The sequence below is a fragment of the Perca flavescens genome, chromosome 13, assembly GCF_004354835.1.
Source record: "Perca flavescens isolate YP-PL-M2 chromosome 13, PFLA_1.0, whole genome shotgun sequence".
Classification (NCBI taxonomy): Eukaryota; Metazoa; Chordata; class Actinopteri; order Perciformes; family Percidae; genus Perca; species Perca flavescens.
This window is the reverse complement of record NC_041343.1, coordinates 14,348,728-14,364,067: the sequence shown is the minus strand read 5'-3', so window position 1 is coordinate 14,364,067 and position 15,340 is coordinate 14,348,728. Positions and strand designations below refer to the sequence as shown.

At 40.6% G+C, this 15,340-nt stretch overlaps 1 protein-coding gene across 4 annotated transcripts in view; it reads left to right on the top strand.

Moving 5' to 3' along the window:
• Positions 1–15,340, top strand: part of ltbp3 (latent transforming growth factor beta binding protein 3) — a 36,056-nt gene that overhangs the window by 7,155 nt on the left and 13,561 nt on the right. For 2 of the 4 annotated variants that reach the window (XM_028595847.1, XM_028595844.1), the window contains exons 2-12: positions 8,924–9,190; positions 9,311–9,474; positions 9,569–9,674; positions 11,908–11,994; positions 12,170–12,286; positions 12,403–12,558; positions 13,327–13,431; positions 13,562–13,575; positions 13,656–13,728; positions 13,969–14,046; positions 14,813–14,941. In XM_028595847.1, the coding sequence (XP_028451648.1) occupies positions 8,924–9,190; positions 9,311–9,474; positions 9,569–9,674; positions 11,908–11,994; positions 12,170–12,286; positions 12,403–12,558; positions 13,327–13,431; positions 13,562–13,575; positions 13,656–13,728; positions 13,969–14,046; positions 14,813–14,941 (1,296 nt within the window). The remainder of the gene's footprint in view (positions 1–8,923; positions 9,191–9,310; positions 9,475–9,568; positions 9,675–11,907; positions 11,995–12,169; positions 12,287–12,402; positions 12,559–13,326; positions 13,432–13,561; positions 13,576–13,655; positions 13,729–13,968; positions 14,047–14,812; positions 14,942–15,340) is intronic. The other 2 variants (XM_028595845.1, XM_028595846.1) reach the window with 2 other exon arrangements.

The following is a 15,340-nucleotide window of genomic DNA, read 5'->3' as shown; positions in this document are numbered from 1 at the left end:
ACATTGCCCATTATCAGCAACCATTCATCCAATGGTCCAAAGGCACATTCTGTTTACCAATCTGATATCATTTTAAAAGGCTAATGGAAATTTCTAAGTGACCCCAAACTTTTGACCGGACTAGACTTCATGGTCATTTTCAAAAAGAAGGCCCTGTCGTAAAAAAATAATCCTGCTATTCAACTTAAAAACCTTAAAAACATGGTGTCTCCCAACTTGAAAGCAGTCTGACAGCCCAACAGTGTGATAGATACTGTATATGAAAACTTGTTGTTGAAAGGGTTAAATCCACAGTCACTTCTGTAAGGATTGCACCACAATGCTCATTCATTGAGAAAATCCACATGATCTGAGCAAGAGTTTCCTTTGAAATTGAGACTCCTCCATATCAACACTTTCTGCACACAAAACAGCCAATTATGCTGGGAAGGTTGAAAAAAAGCATTTCAGCAAATTAAGTTATGAAAACAATGAAGTAATGAAGTGTTTTTTGTAACGTCACAAGGGAACAGCGTGTATATTTGCATGTGTGTGTGTGTGCGCCTAAGTGTATTTGGTGCTCCAGAGCTCAAACAAACAGCCTACTTTAACCATCTTTCACACTCTCCTCCCATTTGCTTAGCGAGGGGGAGAAACGGAGCAGTTATTTAAAGCTGTGCAGAGGAATGCGAGCGCTAGGGACTGCACCCACACCCTGCAGGACCCTGTAGCTGTAGCGATTAGCCAGGGTAAACATAATAACACGGCCTCTGCCAGCGCTGCCTGCCACCATGGCCTGAGACTGTGCAGCCTACAGACATTACCTGCCACGCGCACCAGTGCTGAGTGCTGAGTATGTCCCGCAGGGCAGGTATCTGACATAATCTCAGCAGAGCACTGTCAGCACTCCTCTACCTGCCTGCCCTCCGGTCCCTATAGCCAAGGCTTTTATATGTCATTATATGACATCATCCTGATCTGTGCCAAGATCCTGTCTGACTCTTTGGCTCTATTACCACAAACATCTCTGCCAGGGGAGTGACAGGGCAACGCTGGACTTGTGCCCACCCAAGAACGATTGAAACCACACTGCATATTTTCATGACGTGAAAATCACATTGCGCAAGGCAGAGTTTGGATTAAATTTGGTACTCAGATCAGATTTTCCTGATAAGTCTGCTCATTGTCCAGTTTCTGTTAAGGTTAAACTGTTGTTTTAGGCGTACTGTGAGAGGTAATGAATGCCTTTTGTGACAGTGGCCGACCCTGGCAAAGCATAGCGCTATTGTTTGGATAGCTGAAGCCGGGGCAGCTCAGAGTTTCTGGGGGTTGTCGGAGCTCTGAGAGTTGTGCAAGGGGAGGAGGAATGCGTATGCAGGTTTGTGTTTTCAAAAGGCAGTGATTATGTCATTTACTCCCAACGTCTGGCTCAGCTGCTGGAGTGTGACCCACTTCATGCCTCGCTCTTTTTCGCTCGGTGTGGTATGTGGTCTCACAGTGCCAGTTGATGGTAGGCGTTTGGGGATGCGGTTTCCAGCTTCGGAGCTGATGGTAAAGGGAAGAACGTCATATAATGATAGCCATTTTTTTTTTTTAGCTCTAGCAGCAACCGTTTATTGGACCCAGTATTGTTTGGTCATGGTTCTCTCAGGTCATTAAAGATGGATGGATAGTAGTGTGACGGCCCTGTGTAATCTGGTAGGGCCTCTCTGTGGGAGTGATACCTCTCTGGTCTTACCCATCTTCGTTTCCATCTTTGAGTTGATTGCAGATCTGGTGCACCTGGGAGCTGGGAGCTGATAAAGCTCCACCTGGTCAGACTAGACTCTCTTCTCTTCACCACTATCCAGACATCAACCATGGCCTGATCACCCCGCCTGCCATATCTTGTTTTGGGTTTATTTAAGTTATAGTTAAGTTCTGTTTAGTTTATTCTTTTGTTAAATAAATTACTTTTGATAATTTACGATGCCTCGCTCCCTCTTTTGTCATGGCCTTTGAGCCAGGTTGTGACAAAAGATAATAAACAATATCAAGGAATACTCATAGAAATACTTTTTAGATTCAATTTAACTTCTGACACTAATATTTAATCAAGTGATGTGTAATGTAAAAGGGTCACTAATAGTGCTGAACCTGCTGAGAATGAACACCCGACACTGTAGGTCTATGCAGCTTTCAGCTGCTCTTTACTACTTGTTTTAGTTGTCCAAGGCTAAACATTGACAGTATGGTAGAGCCTCACTGCTCTCAATATCACACCATAGGTAGCAAATTCCAGAAAACAAGCCCACAAAAGTTGAGTTTATGTTACGTGTCCAGCACAGAATAGGCAGTAGGCAGAAATCGACCAGCGGTTAAAGATCGGTGCTTTCTATTCAAGTTAGATGAGAAGATTGATACCACTCAATGGTTAGTTTAGTATAGCATAAAGACTGGAAACAGGGGGAAACAGCTAGCCTGGCTCTGTCTGAAGGCAACAACATCCCCCCCCCCACCAGCACCTCTAAAGCTCACTAATAAACAAATTATTTTGTTTGTTTAATCTGTACAAAAACTGACGTGTAAAACGTCACGTTGAGGTTTTATAGGGGATTATCATTGTCAGACTACTTCAAATGTTGAGTGGGTTGATTCAGACTGAATCATAGTGAAAGTGACTTGGTGAGCGTCATCACAGATGCAGACTGGTTAAATTGCTATTCGTCATTCCACCAGGAAAACGTGTTCAAAGAAAGGGACAGATCAGGCCATTGTAACATCTGTATGGTGAGAGATGATGTCTGCACTGTTTTCAGCACAGTGAGCTGGGGAGCTTTTCAGCTGTGGTTTGTAGGGCTGTAATTTGTTGTTTTTGTGCTGGGAGGGTGCGGACGCTGTGGAGGGAGGGGGCTGAAGATGAGTCATCTCCAGACAGACAGGAGTGAGTGGGTGGGTGGATGGGTGGTCACAGGGCACTCAGAGGCCACCTTTCCTCCTTCTGTCTTTCTATTTGTGATTACACACATATTTGTGCTTGTGCAAAGACATTTTTCTGTTCAGTTTACAAAAAAAAGGACAGATTAGTATGATTTCCCCACTACAATTTATTACCTGTAATTTAGTGAAAATATGAAAAATGTGTCTGACTATGTCCTTATGTGTTCTCATGGACATACATGGTGTCTACCAGGCTTGCTTACTTAGCAGTTGAGGAATGCACAGTATGTTTTTCTTTAAGGGGGAAAAAAGTGTCTTGGAATCACAATAATCCCACTGAGACGTCACATTATATTTTTTATCCTCTGGATTTTACATCTCTGCCTCGTCTTGCTTTATTCCCGCCCTTTCCCAGCTAAATGATATACAGTATACGACAAAGATATGTTCCCTCTGCCATCTCATGCTGTGAAGAGATCTGTCTTTCTCCTCACGGAGTGAATCATGACATTATGAAGAAGGAGCTCTCACTTGTATGTCACATGAAACACTCTGACGAGAAGAGCTTAAAGACAAAGACTCCCCCCGCCCCCCAGCCACAGTCTTTTTGTCTCGTTCTTTTCACTTCAGTTCGCTCTTCTAGTTGGAGTGAGTGCTGCATGGGAAAATGATACGCTTCCTGGCTGTCATTGGAGCGTACCTGCAAGCCGACGTACAATGACAGCAACTTTGAATGTTCTCTTTGCTGACTGAATCCATATATGGTCAAATACATTTAATGACAGTACAATGTGTCTTCATTCAATGAGCAAAGGTATTGAAATACTACTTTGTCCAGATCTAAATTCCATAGATATAGAATGAGTCATCTTTTAACGGGATCCTGGATTATTATTAACTTCCTCCACTTTCTTTGACATGTGGAAAATAAGGTTCATGATGATTACACAACTGCTTCAAATATACAAGTCCCTCCCTGCGCCATTCAGCCTGCTCATGCCTCACATTCATTCAGACCACCAAATAACTCTTAGGTGCGTTTGATTTTTAATAACACACCACCTCTTGTCTCAGGAATGTGTTAGATCCATAAAGACAAAGGCGTGGTACAACACACAGCGCTGCTGCTTCTGAGACGCTAAGGTAACTGACAAGGAGAGTCAATGAGCAATTTTGGATCATAAATCCTGCTAATGAACTCCGAGGTGATGATTTAAAGGGAAAGTCCGCTGGAAAGTAGAATCCTTGTTATAATCTCGGCATTTAAGTGTTGTGCTCTTTCCAGTATGTAATGTGGTGCAGTCACTGCGGCTCTCCAGGAGACAGTACACCCTCTCTCTCTCTCACACACACACACACACACACACACACACACTGATGAGCACACCCAGTCACATATAAGATCTGCAGAAAACATTAGCCAGTGCATCGCCAGAGTGGCTCAAGCTTAAATGAAGGATGCAGATGTGAGAACAGCCAATGCATGTTATTATAACATACAAATGATTGAGTCCTCCTGGAGCGCTGAAGACAAACCAACATAATCACAGCTAATTTAAACAGAATCCAATAATCAGGAAATATAGGCATGAAGTGCAGTTGTAATACCACCTGTTGCTGAGAGCTTTAGTTTGATTAAAAAAATGAAATGGAAGTACTATTTTTCTATTTGCTGAAATATTATGGCTTTCTGGGCAGATTGAAAAAATGTTAGCAACAAGTAACATGTTAAGAACATTATTAATAAAATTCAAGAAAAACAGTCACAAAAAAAGAAAAATACAAGATAAAAAAATCTAGCTTTTTGAATTCTTGGCTGTCTATGAAGCATCTTACCTGAACACTAACAAAATATTTGATTTGTGATAATTCTGTCTTTATAGTGAAAATGGAGACTTTATAGATAATGTTACATACGTTACGAATTGTATTTCAGTTAGCGCTGCCATCTACTGAGCTTTTACTATTACTTACTTCGCACAACTACAGAAGCCCAAAGATTTCCTAATATTGATCCCATAGACATACAGTAGGCTATTTCACTGTTGCACACAAATTGCACACTGAGACAAAAAATTCCTTCCAACACTTTGCTTTTTTCTATAGTTCCTGTTTGCATCGACACATGAAATGGAGAAAACAGATTTTCATGAGTCATGGTGAAATTGATCAGACACAGAAATAACAGCCATGAGCCTCATGTTAACCTACATAGAGATAGTTCAAGTTTGTTCCACATGAGATATTTTAAATTTGGGAAAAAGAGAGCAAGGGTATCAGATCGGTGCTCTACTTGCAGATTTTCTGTGTTGATGTATTTTAATCCGTATCTCAGGTTTGTAGTAAGAGGTGTGCTGGCAGTGGCAGGTGTGTATTGTACTTTGCACTGTGTGTTGCATGTCATCACACACAGATCTCATTCTCACGGCCCCCACCCCTGTCCACACCCGAGAAATATTAGCCCAAATCTGGAATATGATTCCCCTTCTTTCCTTTGTGTTCTTTCATGTGGTATTGAACCTGACTGTGCTGCATCAGAGCGCCGGTCTCATTCAGACACCTTCCCAGCCAGACGGGGCCTCAGCCCAGACTTTCCCTACAGTATGTCGTCTCTGTGGGTTTAGATTGTGTAATCGCGTTTGGAAAGAGGTTCTTTTCCTGACTGCAATCCTAATTTTCAACCCCCACATCTTTCCCAGTTTCCTCTCATTCTAAATCCAGTACTGAGATGAAATCTGAGACATGGAAACTTCATACAGTCTTCTACAGTATGTGCTGCTCACCTTCTTTTTTCCTGCCATGCCTGAGTCTTCCAGCTTGATTCTGCATGTTGCTGCCTGCACTCAGTCGTAGTGGTTAAAGACCACTGTCACATGGTGTTAGGTAGTGGAAGGCTGCTTCTGAAGGATCCATCTTGCTACAGATTTAAAAATTGTACTCCATTAGTCGTGTGTTTCATTGATTTCCTTTTTTTTGCCAGACTTTCACTTTGTGAGGATGTCCCTGCTGTGTTTAAAGTGATCTAGTCCCCCAATTACGCCACAGACCAGACTCCCTGGCAGTCCACATCTAATTACTTCCATATGTGCACACTTGGCAGAAAAAGGCCTCTCCTCTCCTCAACAGGTTTTGTTGGGTTTTTTCTTTTTTTCTTTAGGTTTTTCTTTTTTCTTTCTCCTCTCCTCTTTCAGGATGGAGTTTGGTGGCTAAAATGTCACAGTTTTGGCAGCTCCAAATGGCAACAAGTAGCAATGGTGAACTTTATAGTCATCATCAAATCATGACCACACCAAGAGCATGCTTACTGGCCAGGCAGGTAAAAAAAGGTCAAAAGGAAAAGTAAAATTGCAACGTACCAATAAAAGTTATCATAGCAGAGTACTGTTAGTAATGATAGTTACTAACAATAGTTAGATGTTATAGTTGTAATGGTTATATTTGAAGTAGTAGCAATGGAAGCAGAAGTCGTTGTTCAATACATAACAAACAAATTGAAATAATTGTGTTTTATGATACATGTTACTTTGGTGTAAACCTCAGCACTGGATGAAAATAAGTGATGATAGAGAGATGATGTAAGAGAGATGATGGACTTAAAGAAAGGCCATAACCATCAAACTTAAGCAGGGCTTGGCAAGGAGGAAGAGGTATTTTGCTGAATAAATGTTTTGACTGTAACCCTAGTAAAATGTGATAATGTGTTGTGAACTGACTGGACAAATAGGAAAACTCAAGGGCTGAGTATTCAACTTAAATGTGAAAATTATACAGAATCAAATACTGAAGTTGACATCTTTGTCTTGTTTGTCTTCTTTTATCAAACATATCGTATAACATAATAAAGTGACTCATTATTTATTCATCTGCCTATATTTGATTTACACAATTTCACTAGTTGAGATTGAAAATGCCCAACATAGTGTCCCAGTGTCGAAAGTGACATCTCAAATAGCTTTTTTTGTCCGATAAACGGTCCAAAATCCAAAGCTTGGACCACTCAATTTCTGGCCTTTGGCCTTTTTGCTGAAAGGATTATTTTGACATTTTAGGAAATATGCATATTTGCTTTCTGGCAGAGATTTAGAAGATGAATACCTGTTCATTAAATATAAGGCTACAGTTTAACATGAAGACTGGAAACAGCTAGCCAAACTGAAACAAAACCCACCTACAGCACTTCTAAAGCTCACAGATTTACATGTTACATGTAATTTGTTTAAATTGTACAACAAGTGTAAAAGCTAGGAACTATTTATTGACCGCAAAGTTCTTGGAGTCTCCACAGGTTGCTTTGCAACAGCTTGATCTGTGCAGATTAATACTCTCTCTTGTGTATGCATTCATTTCAAATTTCCTCATCTATCTATCTATCTATCTATCTATCTATCTATCTATCTATCTATCTATCTATCTATCTATCTATCTATCTATCTATCTATCTATCTATCTATCTATCTATCTATCTATCTATCTATCTATCTATCGACTAATCGATTAATCCTTTCAGCTTTAATCAGACATTACTGTATTTTGTTCTTAAGTACTAGGCTGTTTGTTTTAAGTTCTTAATTTTGGCTGAATGATGGAAAATATGCCTATGCATACTTAAAGGTCCAGTGTGTAACGTGTTTAGTTGTTCATTATCAAAATCTGTGTTGCCCGTTCACAAACTTGTCCTTTTTCTTGAATATTTACCACCACCATCAATTCCAAGTATTCCTTTTGGCTTGACATTTTACATTTGCATTCACATGAACTGGGGTAGACGCTCCATATTCATGCACCATCTTGAAATACGTTAGCCGGTTAGGGACATACAGGACACACTGCTCCGCCTTTCGCGTTTTCCCGGCCCTGGCAAGTTTTGAAGATGGAAACATGGAGGACCCCACAAATTCAAAATCCAAATTTCAGGAACAGAAGTCTTGTTCTTCGCCCAGAAAAAGAAAAAGGATATTGAAAAGAGCAAGAGACCGACTTTTTGAAGCGTGAAGGCTACCGTAGCTGTAATACGTACTTTGAACTGCGTGGTGCGAGAGAGTTGATTGCGATATATGATCTCAACGCCAAATGGGAGAAATTCCTACACATTGGACCTTTGAACATACATTCAAGGGAAGGTATCAAAACACATTTCTGGTAGTGATACTAAAACTCAGGGATATTGGCTCAAGTTCCCCAAGGTTTTAGACATTACCTAGCACTAGCATGTGTAAGGATTGCTGAGATGAGGTGGCCTTCCTGACTGAGCTTTTACTATTACTTACTTCGTTAGCGGTCATAGTAGTACTTCTAGTAGCATTCTTAGGTTTCTGTTTTCTCTCACATCTCTCCTCTCATTACTTCCTTGCAGTTTCCCCCACAGTCCCGCTCTCTCTCTCTCTCTCTCTCTCTCTCTCTCTCTCTCTCTCTCTCTCTCTCTCTCTCTCTCTCTCTCTCTCTCTCTCTCTCCTCTGATTGTTCTATTGTGGGAAACAACTGGACTTAACACAAACACAATGGGAGACCCAATAAAACTGCAGGGAATACTGTATATGCCATAAATCTCTCTCCAGCCAGCAGCTTTCCCATAGATTTCAAGATCTTTCCCATATGTCAGAATAAAGCTGTTGAACAGATCAATGACTTTCAGACGCTGCTGCTGCTGCTGCTGACTGGCTGGTGGGGCCTGTTAGTCCATCAAGCTGATGTGACTTTTACAGTGCTACAGCTCAACGTGAATATCATGCCACAAACTTTTCTGTCTGTCTGTCTGCTGTATTTGTGTGACACAGCACAAATATCATCAGGCTCAGACTGTCTCTGAGGTGAATGGATCCCAAATGAGCAATTCCAGTCTGATGTGACTCATGAATAACTCTTTTTTTTTTTTTTTTTTTTTTTTTTTTATAACTCATTATTTGCTTGTGTTGCTCATGTGTGTAAGCTTTTCTTTTTTCCTCTCATCCGATGTGATTCATAGCTATGAACTGTTGACCCTCTGCCCGTAATGGTATGACAACTCTCCCCTTGTCTCTCTTTGCAGTTGTGTGTCCCCTGACGTGTATGAATGGAGGAGTATGCAGCTCGAGGAAACACTGCCTGTGCCCGCCTGGCTTCACCGGTCGGCTCTGCCAGTTTCCACTTCAGCAGACGCAGCAAGCTCAGGCAGCGCGAGGCAACAAGCAGCCTGTCTATCCCATATCTTTGAAGCCAGACGGCCAGAAACTAGTGGAGCAATTAAGCATAGGGCGTACCCAGTTGACACAAACACACTCTGTTTTCACCCTACCCATGTCACACTCATCTGAAGGTATCTATCATTCACTACAGTTAATGCCAAACCAAATCTCTCTTGGTTTTGATTGATGGGGAAAATATATACATATATATTTGTGATGCATGTTTTTGTCTTCCTTTTCTCTATTTTTAGTGCAGTTTAATGTTCGTGTTCACCACACGCCAGACACCTCTGTAGTCATTCAACCCCTCGACCAATCAGATGTCAAGCCTCCTCACAAGACAGGGCCACGCCCGATCCCTGCCAGACACAAACCAAAGGGGCGCTGCTTCCAGGAGACCACACCCAAACAAGCTGTGAGTTTATACACACGCTGCAGTGATGGACAATCCTGGAAGGTTTTGTTTTGTCATTTCCACCGATAACACTTTTCTGTCTCGTCTGCTTTAGTGCAACAGCACCCCGCTTCCTGTTCTGACCAATCAGGAGGATTGCTGTGGCAGTGTGGGGAATTCATGGGGACAAAACAAGTGTTATCAGTGCCCCAAACTACCAAGTGAGTTACAGTGTGCTTCAAGAAATCTTTTTGCCTTTGAGTTTTCATCTTACTTCAATTTCAAGCTGCTCTGATTCACTTGTTTCAGCTTTGTAGATGTCATCCACTATTTGTTTACTCTTTAATGTAGTTTTTTTATTCAGTGCAGCAAATTGTTTTCTTAAAGTAGTCCATGTTAGGTTTTTATCTGATCTACATCTTGTGTGTTCCTGGGAATAAATTATTGTTTATTGAGCCAAAAATGTCAAGCATTCCCTACAATTTATCCCTTTCACTTCATGAAATTATGGCCCTGGATTAAAACAATCACTTCATACTTCTATAAAAATGTGTACATGAAAGTTAGCGGTGAGGTGGGGTAGGGAGTGTGTTAACGGTTGGTAAGGAGAAAACGGAAGAAATTACAGGAATTACACACAGACTGTGAGACAGAAAAAGAGAATGTGGAAAATAACCCTATACTTAAGCATGTTCCTATGGGCCTGCCCAGTGCAGGACTGTCATCACATTGCTGGAGATTGAATTTCAAGAAAATCTTGGCTACTCACGTTTTTCCACTCCGCTATTATTCCGTCTCTCAGTTCTGACTCAGACAATGCAGCCTTTCACAAAACCTGATACAGTAGGTCTGGTTAGTCTTCAGACAACTGGATTCCTGCCCAGAGTGGTGTCTGTTTTGTGACATTCATATCCATTTAGAAGCTCCTTGTTTTTTTTCTTCTGAAAATGGCAAAAGTGAGATGTGTTCTTTCCCCTCTTTTCATTGTGTTTTAAAATTTTTTTTGTGTGAGTGCAGTCTTCCCACAGCTCTCTAATAAAACTGCCATACATGTTTGTACTCCCTCATGGAAAGAAGAACATTCTTCTGTGTTAGAGGTTCAAGGCGCATTTAGGGTAAGAACAAGAATAATGCATTGGGAGTTCAAACCTCATGAAAGACTTTTCTATTCTGTAATGAGCTACACTTCATCAAATGCCCTCATAAAAAAACACATCCAGCCGTCATTAGAAAAGAACAAGAAAGGCAAAGAAAAAAGAAAAGAATCTTAGTTTGTCATATCATCATAAAATCGGACCAAAATGTTAAAGGGGTAGTTTAACATTTTGGGAAACATGATAAATTGCTTTCTGGGAGGAGAATGAAATGTGAATACCACTCTCATATCTGTACAGCAAATATGAAGCCAGCAGACGTATCACAGCCAGACTAGCTGTTTCCCCTGTTTCCAGTCTTTATGCTAAGCTAAACTGACTGCCTGCTGGCTTTAGCCTTACCTTTAACAGGCAGGTATGAGAGCGGTATCGATGTTCTCATCTAACTCTCCGCCAGCAAGTGAATAAGTGTACTTTTTGAAATGTCAAACTTTGTTTTATCAAAGTTGGCTACAGTAGCCATAAATGCATCTTCCTCAATAATGTGACCGTATGTAACAAAGCTTATTATGTTGTTGTTTTTATGTTTTAGACTAATTAATACACATATTAAATGAATAGTTTGACATTTTGTGAAATACGGTATTTAATTGCTTTCTTGCTGGAAACCAAAACTTGTCATTTTTACATTTTGCTCAAAAACATTCACACCTCACAAAGTCCTTCCTCAAAGGCTTTCATGGTGATACAGTCAATTGTACACATTAACATTGACAGAAGTAGTTGTGTCAAGAATTTAAATTGCCCATATTATGAAAAAAAATCACTTTTTGGGGATTTATTAGTTATTTTGTGTCTCTGGTTCTTCCACATGCATCCAAACTTTGAAAAAAAAAAACATCCATGCTGTTTTGAGTGAGATACGGGTTTCTGAATGTGTCCTGCTTTCAGTCTCTGGGTGAGCTGTTCAAAATCTGCAGGGCTTTCTACATCACTAGCCGAAACGAGGGGGCTAGGGGGCTAACCGTTAGCAAAACACAAAATGGCAAAACACTGCTACAACACACACACAAATTCACCCTAATCTGCAAAATAAATTGCATAACTACTTACATGTCCCTGTTCTGCGCATTTTTGACTGACAACAAATATGTTACAGAAGTTGAGAGGTCTCACTCTGTAGCTAAAACAGAGACCTGAACACACGGTGAAAAGAGGAGCTGCAGCAATGTGCAGTACACAATTTTGGGTCGAGCTTCTACAGTTTTCACCCACAGGCCTTCTCATTCCAGAAACAATATTTCACTCAAGCTTTACTTACCTTTCCCTCTGTGCTTTGCCATGTCTTCTCCTCCCTCAGATGCATCAGTCAAGCATACCATTGTGGAAGACTACGGCTCTACCTGTCCGCAAGGCTATAAAAGATTCAACAGCACTCACTGTCAAGGTAACACGGTCAGGGTGTAACTTATAACCAGTACATACTGTAGCTCAGTTTGGGAGTTGTTTCAGTTTAATGTACTTATTAAAGCTACAGTTCTTGTGTGATAAAGCAATATCATACTTTTCAGTATATCAAAAATACCCTTTTAATTTTTACACACCACCTTCCAACCTTGAAGATATCAACGAGTGCTCCATGCAGGGCGTCTGTCAGAATGGAGACTGCCTGAACACACTGGGCAGCTTCAAATGTTCCTGCAAGGCAGGTTTGGTGTTGGACAGGAATCGATGTGTTGGTGAGTGAGAGGTCTCTACTGGTCTTCTGCTTTTACTGAATATCCACTTGAGTGGCATAATATTTTAATTCCATAATGGGAATTCCTAAATAAAACCCTGTTGTCTCCTCTGTCAGAGTCTCCTGCTGAGCAGGCTCAGTGTTTCCGGATAGCGTCCGAGGCGAGGGGCTGTGAACACGCACTGCCCACCCACCTCACCCAGGAGATGTGCTGCTGCACGGTGGGCAAAGCCTGGGGCCACAACTGTGAAAGATGTCCTCAGGTGGGCACAGGTGAGTGGACGGAGAGGAGCAATTGCATTTGCAGGCTGAGAAAATATAGAAATATTAAATATAAACAAGTTGCCGTTCGTGATAGGCGGGACATTATCTGTCTGTGCGTCTGCACGTAAACACATTTTATAAACACAATTATTAACTTTCATCTTTTACTGCCTGTTAATGTAGATTTTCTGTTCTTACTGATTTAAAATGTACAGTTCATAATAATCTCATCCATGTGTGGCTTAATCTTAATTAACAGTATTTCTTATCAGAATACTCATTAATTTTTGATATATTGTGTTGATTACACAGTAAGTTATTACGCAGCTCAAGTTCTTGTTAATGCTCATCAGAAGGGTTTCTCACTCTTCTTGTCTGATGGCACTCTATTAAACTTGAAAACTGGAGATGTAATAGATAAGATATTGAGATACTAATATAAGGTATGTTACAAATCTTGCATCTTATTATGCTACTTATGATGTCGGAGGTTTATTCTTGTTTCTGTATTGGATTACTAGTGAATGTGCACTGGAACAGAGCAATACATCTAGTTTGAGCTCCCAATACACTTTATACTTAATATCTGTATTTGTCTACACTGTCATACAATTTAATAACAAAGTGGAAGTGGTTGGATGTCAAACATTTTTGTATACAACGTAGGTTGCGTCAGATTACAGGAATGTAATTTAAAAAAGCTGGAATAGTGATATTCTAAAAAAAGTAAAATAAAGTAATCGTAAAATGAATTCTTTCTCTCCATGTGGGGCTCAGTGGCCTTCAGTAAGATCTGCCCTGCTGGGAAAGGATACTTTCTCCAAAATATAAGAGAGACTGTGGCCTTCCCTCCCATCATCTTCCGCAAGACTGACAAGGAGGGTGAGTGCTCGAATATGCTTTTACACTACCCAGGAGTCCTCAAACATTTCTAACATTTCTACTTGTGAGTGCTTTGTACGGATCATGTGAATTCACACTTGTAATGTCCCTCTATCTATTTTCCTTTCAGAACCTAAGCAACCGGTAAGACACTATTTTTGTTTTTAATAATTCATTAATTTAAAATTTTTGCTGTTGTGAAATCGACTATCTCTTTCAATCAGGAGAGGCCTCCAGAGATGGCGACTGCTGCACAGCCGTCTCCCACCACCACCACCAGCAGTCCTCGTGTGCCTGGTAAACTCACCTCGAACTCCAGATTCATACTCCATAACTCTAGTGATAGAACATGTTGAAACGGAAGAGAAAATGTATTTGTTACTGAGACCTAATGTACTCTGACTGCCTGCAACGACAACTAGTGTAGAGAAATGTTCCCCGTGTGTGGTGAAGACAAAAATATCAGGACTAAAGTTCAACATGTCATATTTCCTCCTAAAGTCTGTCCACTTCATCTCTCTTCTGTTGGATCCACAGTTGTTAAACCCACCCCTCCAACAATCATCCGAATGACCCCAGGCAATGACCCCTTCGAAACACAGACAAAAGTCTTGCGTGAGTTCCCTGCAAACCGACTCCAACATCTATTCTGCTTTCACCTTATAGAGGGTTACTTTTGTAAAGGCTGGTTCATGTTTCATGCAAAACTGGAAAACCCAGCTCTCCACATTCCCCAGTAAGAGAAGATATTGTGGTGAGCTTTGGGTCCATCACTCACAAATGACATGTTGACTTTCTCCATGTAATAAACGTAATCTATGACGACACGCAAAAGACTTATTTAGACCCTGAGGCAATCCCTGTTGATAGAAGTAGGTGTATGCTTCTTTAATGCTTAACTGACGATTTTGGACACTTTGCATGTCGTGTGCGTTTAACCATGATGCATGAACCAGCCTCAAGGCTATGTTCACACTCTTTGTGTTTTATGGAAGCAAGTGTTGCCATAACTACATTCCATGCTGGTATTAAAAAGCAAGTTATGTGAGATACTTTCCATAAAAAGAAACAAAAATTCCTAAAGGAGTGTTGGATATTTTTGGGGTGTTGAATATCTCCTTCTACTCCTATGTCTGTGTGTTTATTTATGATTTTTAGAAATCCAATAAAGTAGCTTCACTGTCTTTCTGAATGACACTTGTCATTGGCTTTGATATAAAAAAGCCAGAGGCTTTTTAAAAACTTGAATAGTGTGAACATGACCAAAGATATAGGGATTTAGGTACGGCATGGGCTTCACATATAATATATATACACACATACATCTATATATTGATATATATGCATGTATATATACGATGCCTGTGTTCCCTCCTTGAAGCAGAGACAGATGAATGCAGTCTAAGCAGGAGCATTTGTGGTCACGGAGAGTGTGAAAACAGCCTGAATGGCCACATCTGTCACTGTCACCTTGGCTACCATCTCAATCCACTGAGGAACATCTGTGAGGGTAAGAGACAATGGTAGAGACTGTGGCTGGAGGAGGGGGTGATGGACAGCAACAAGAAATTTCTCATTAAGTTTCCCTCTCACAGATAGATATACAATTGATAGGAAGGAGGAAAACTTAACCATCCATGAATTTTAAGCAGTGGCTCTCCTCCTGTCTACTGGGTAATAAACGGGTACTGCCTTAAGATCAGCATCATTAAAAACAGTAACGTCAGCTCTTGGATGTAGTCAATCTGTGTTGGTTGTTTTCTGAATCAAAATTGGATAGCAAGAATGATAAATGAAAAGTTTTAAACATGATCCTTATCCTGCCTTTTATGTCTTGAGGCCAATTGACCTGTGAAATTATATCTAGAAAGATAATTACCGCTCCTATTGGTCGGCACAATTAATGCAT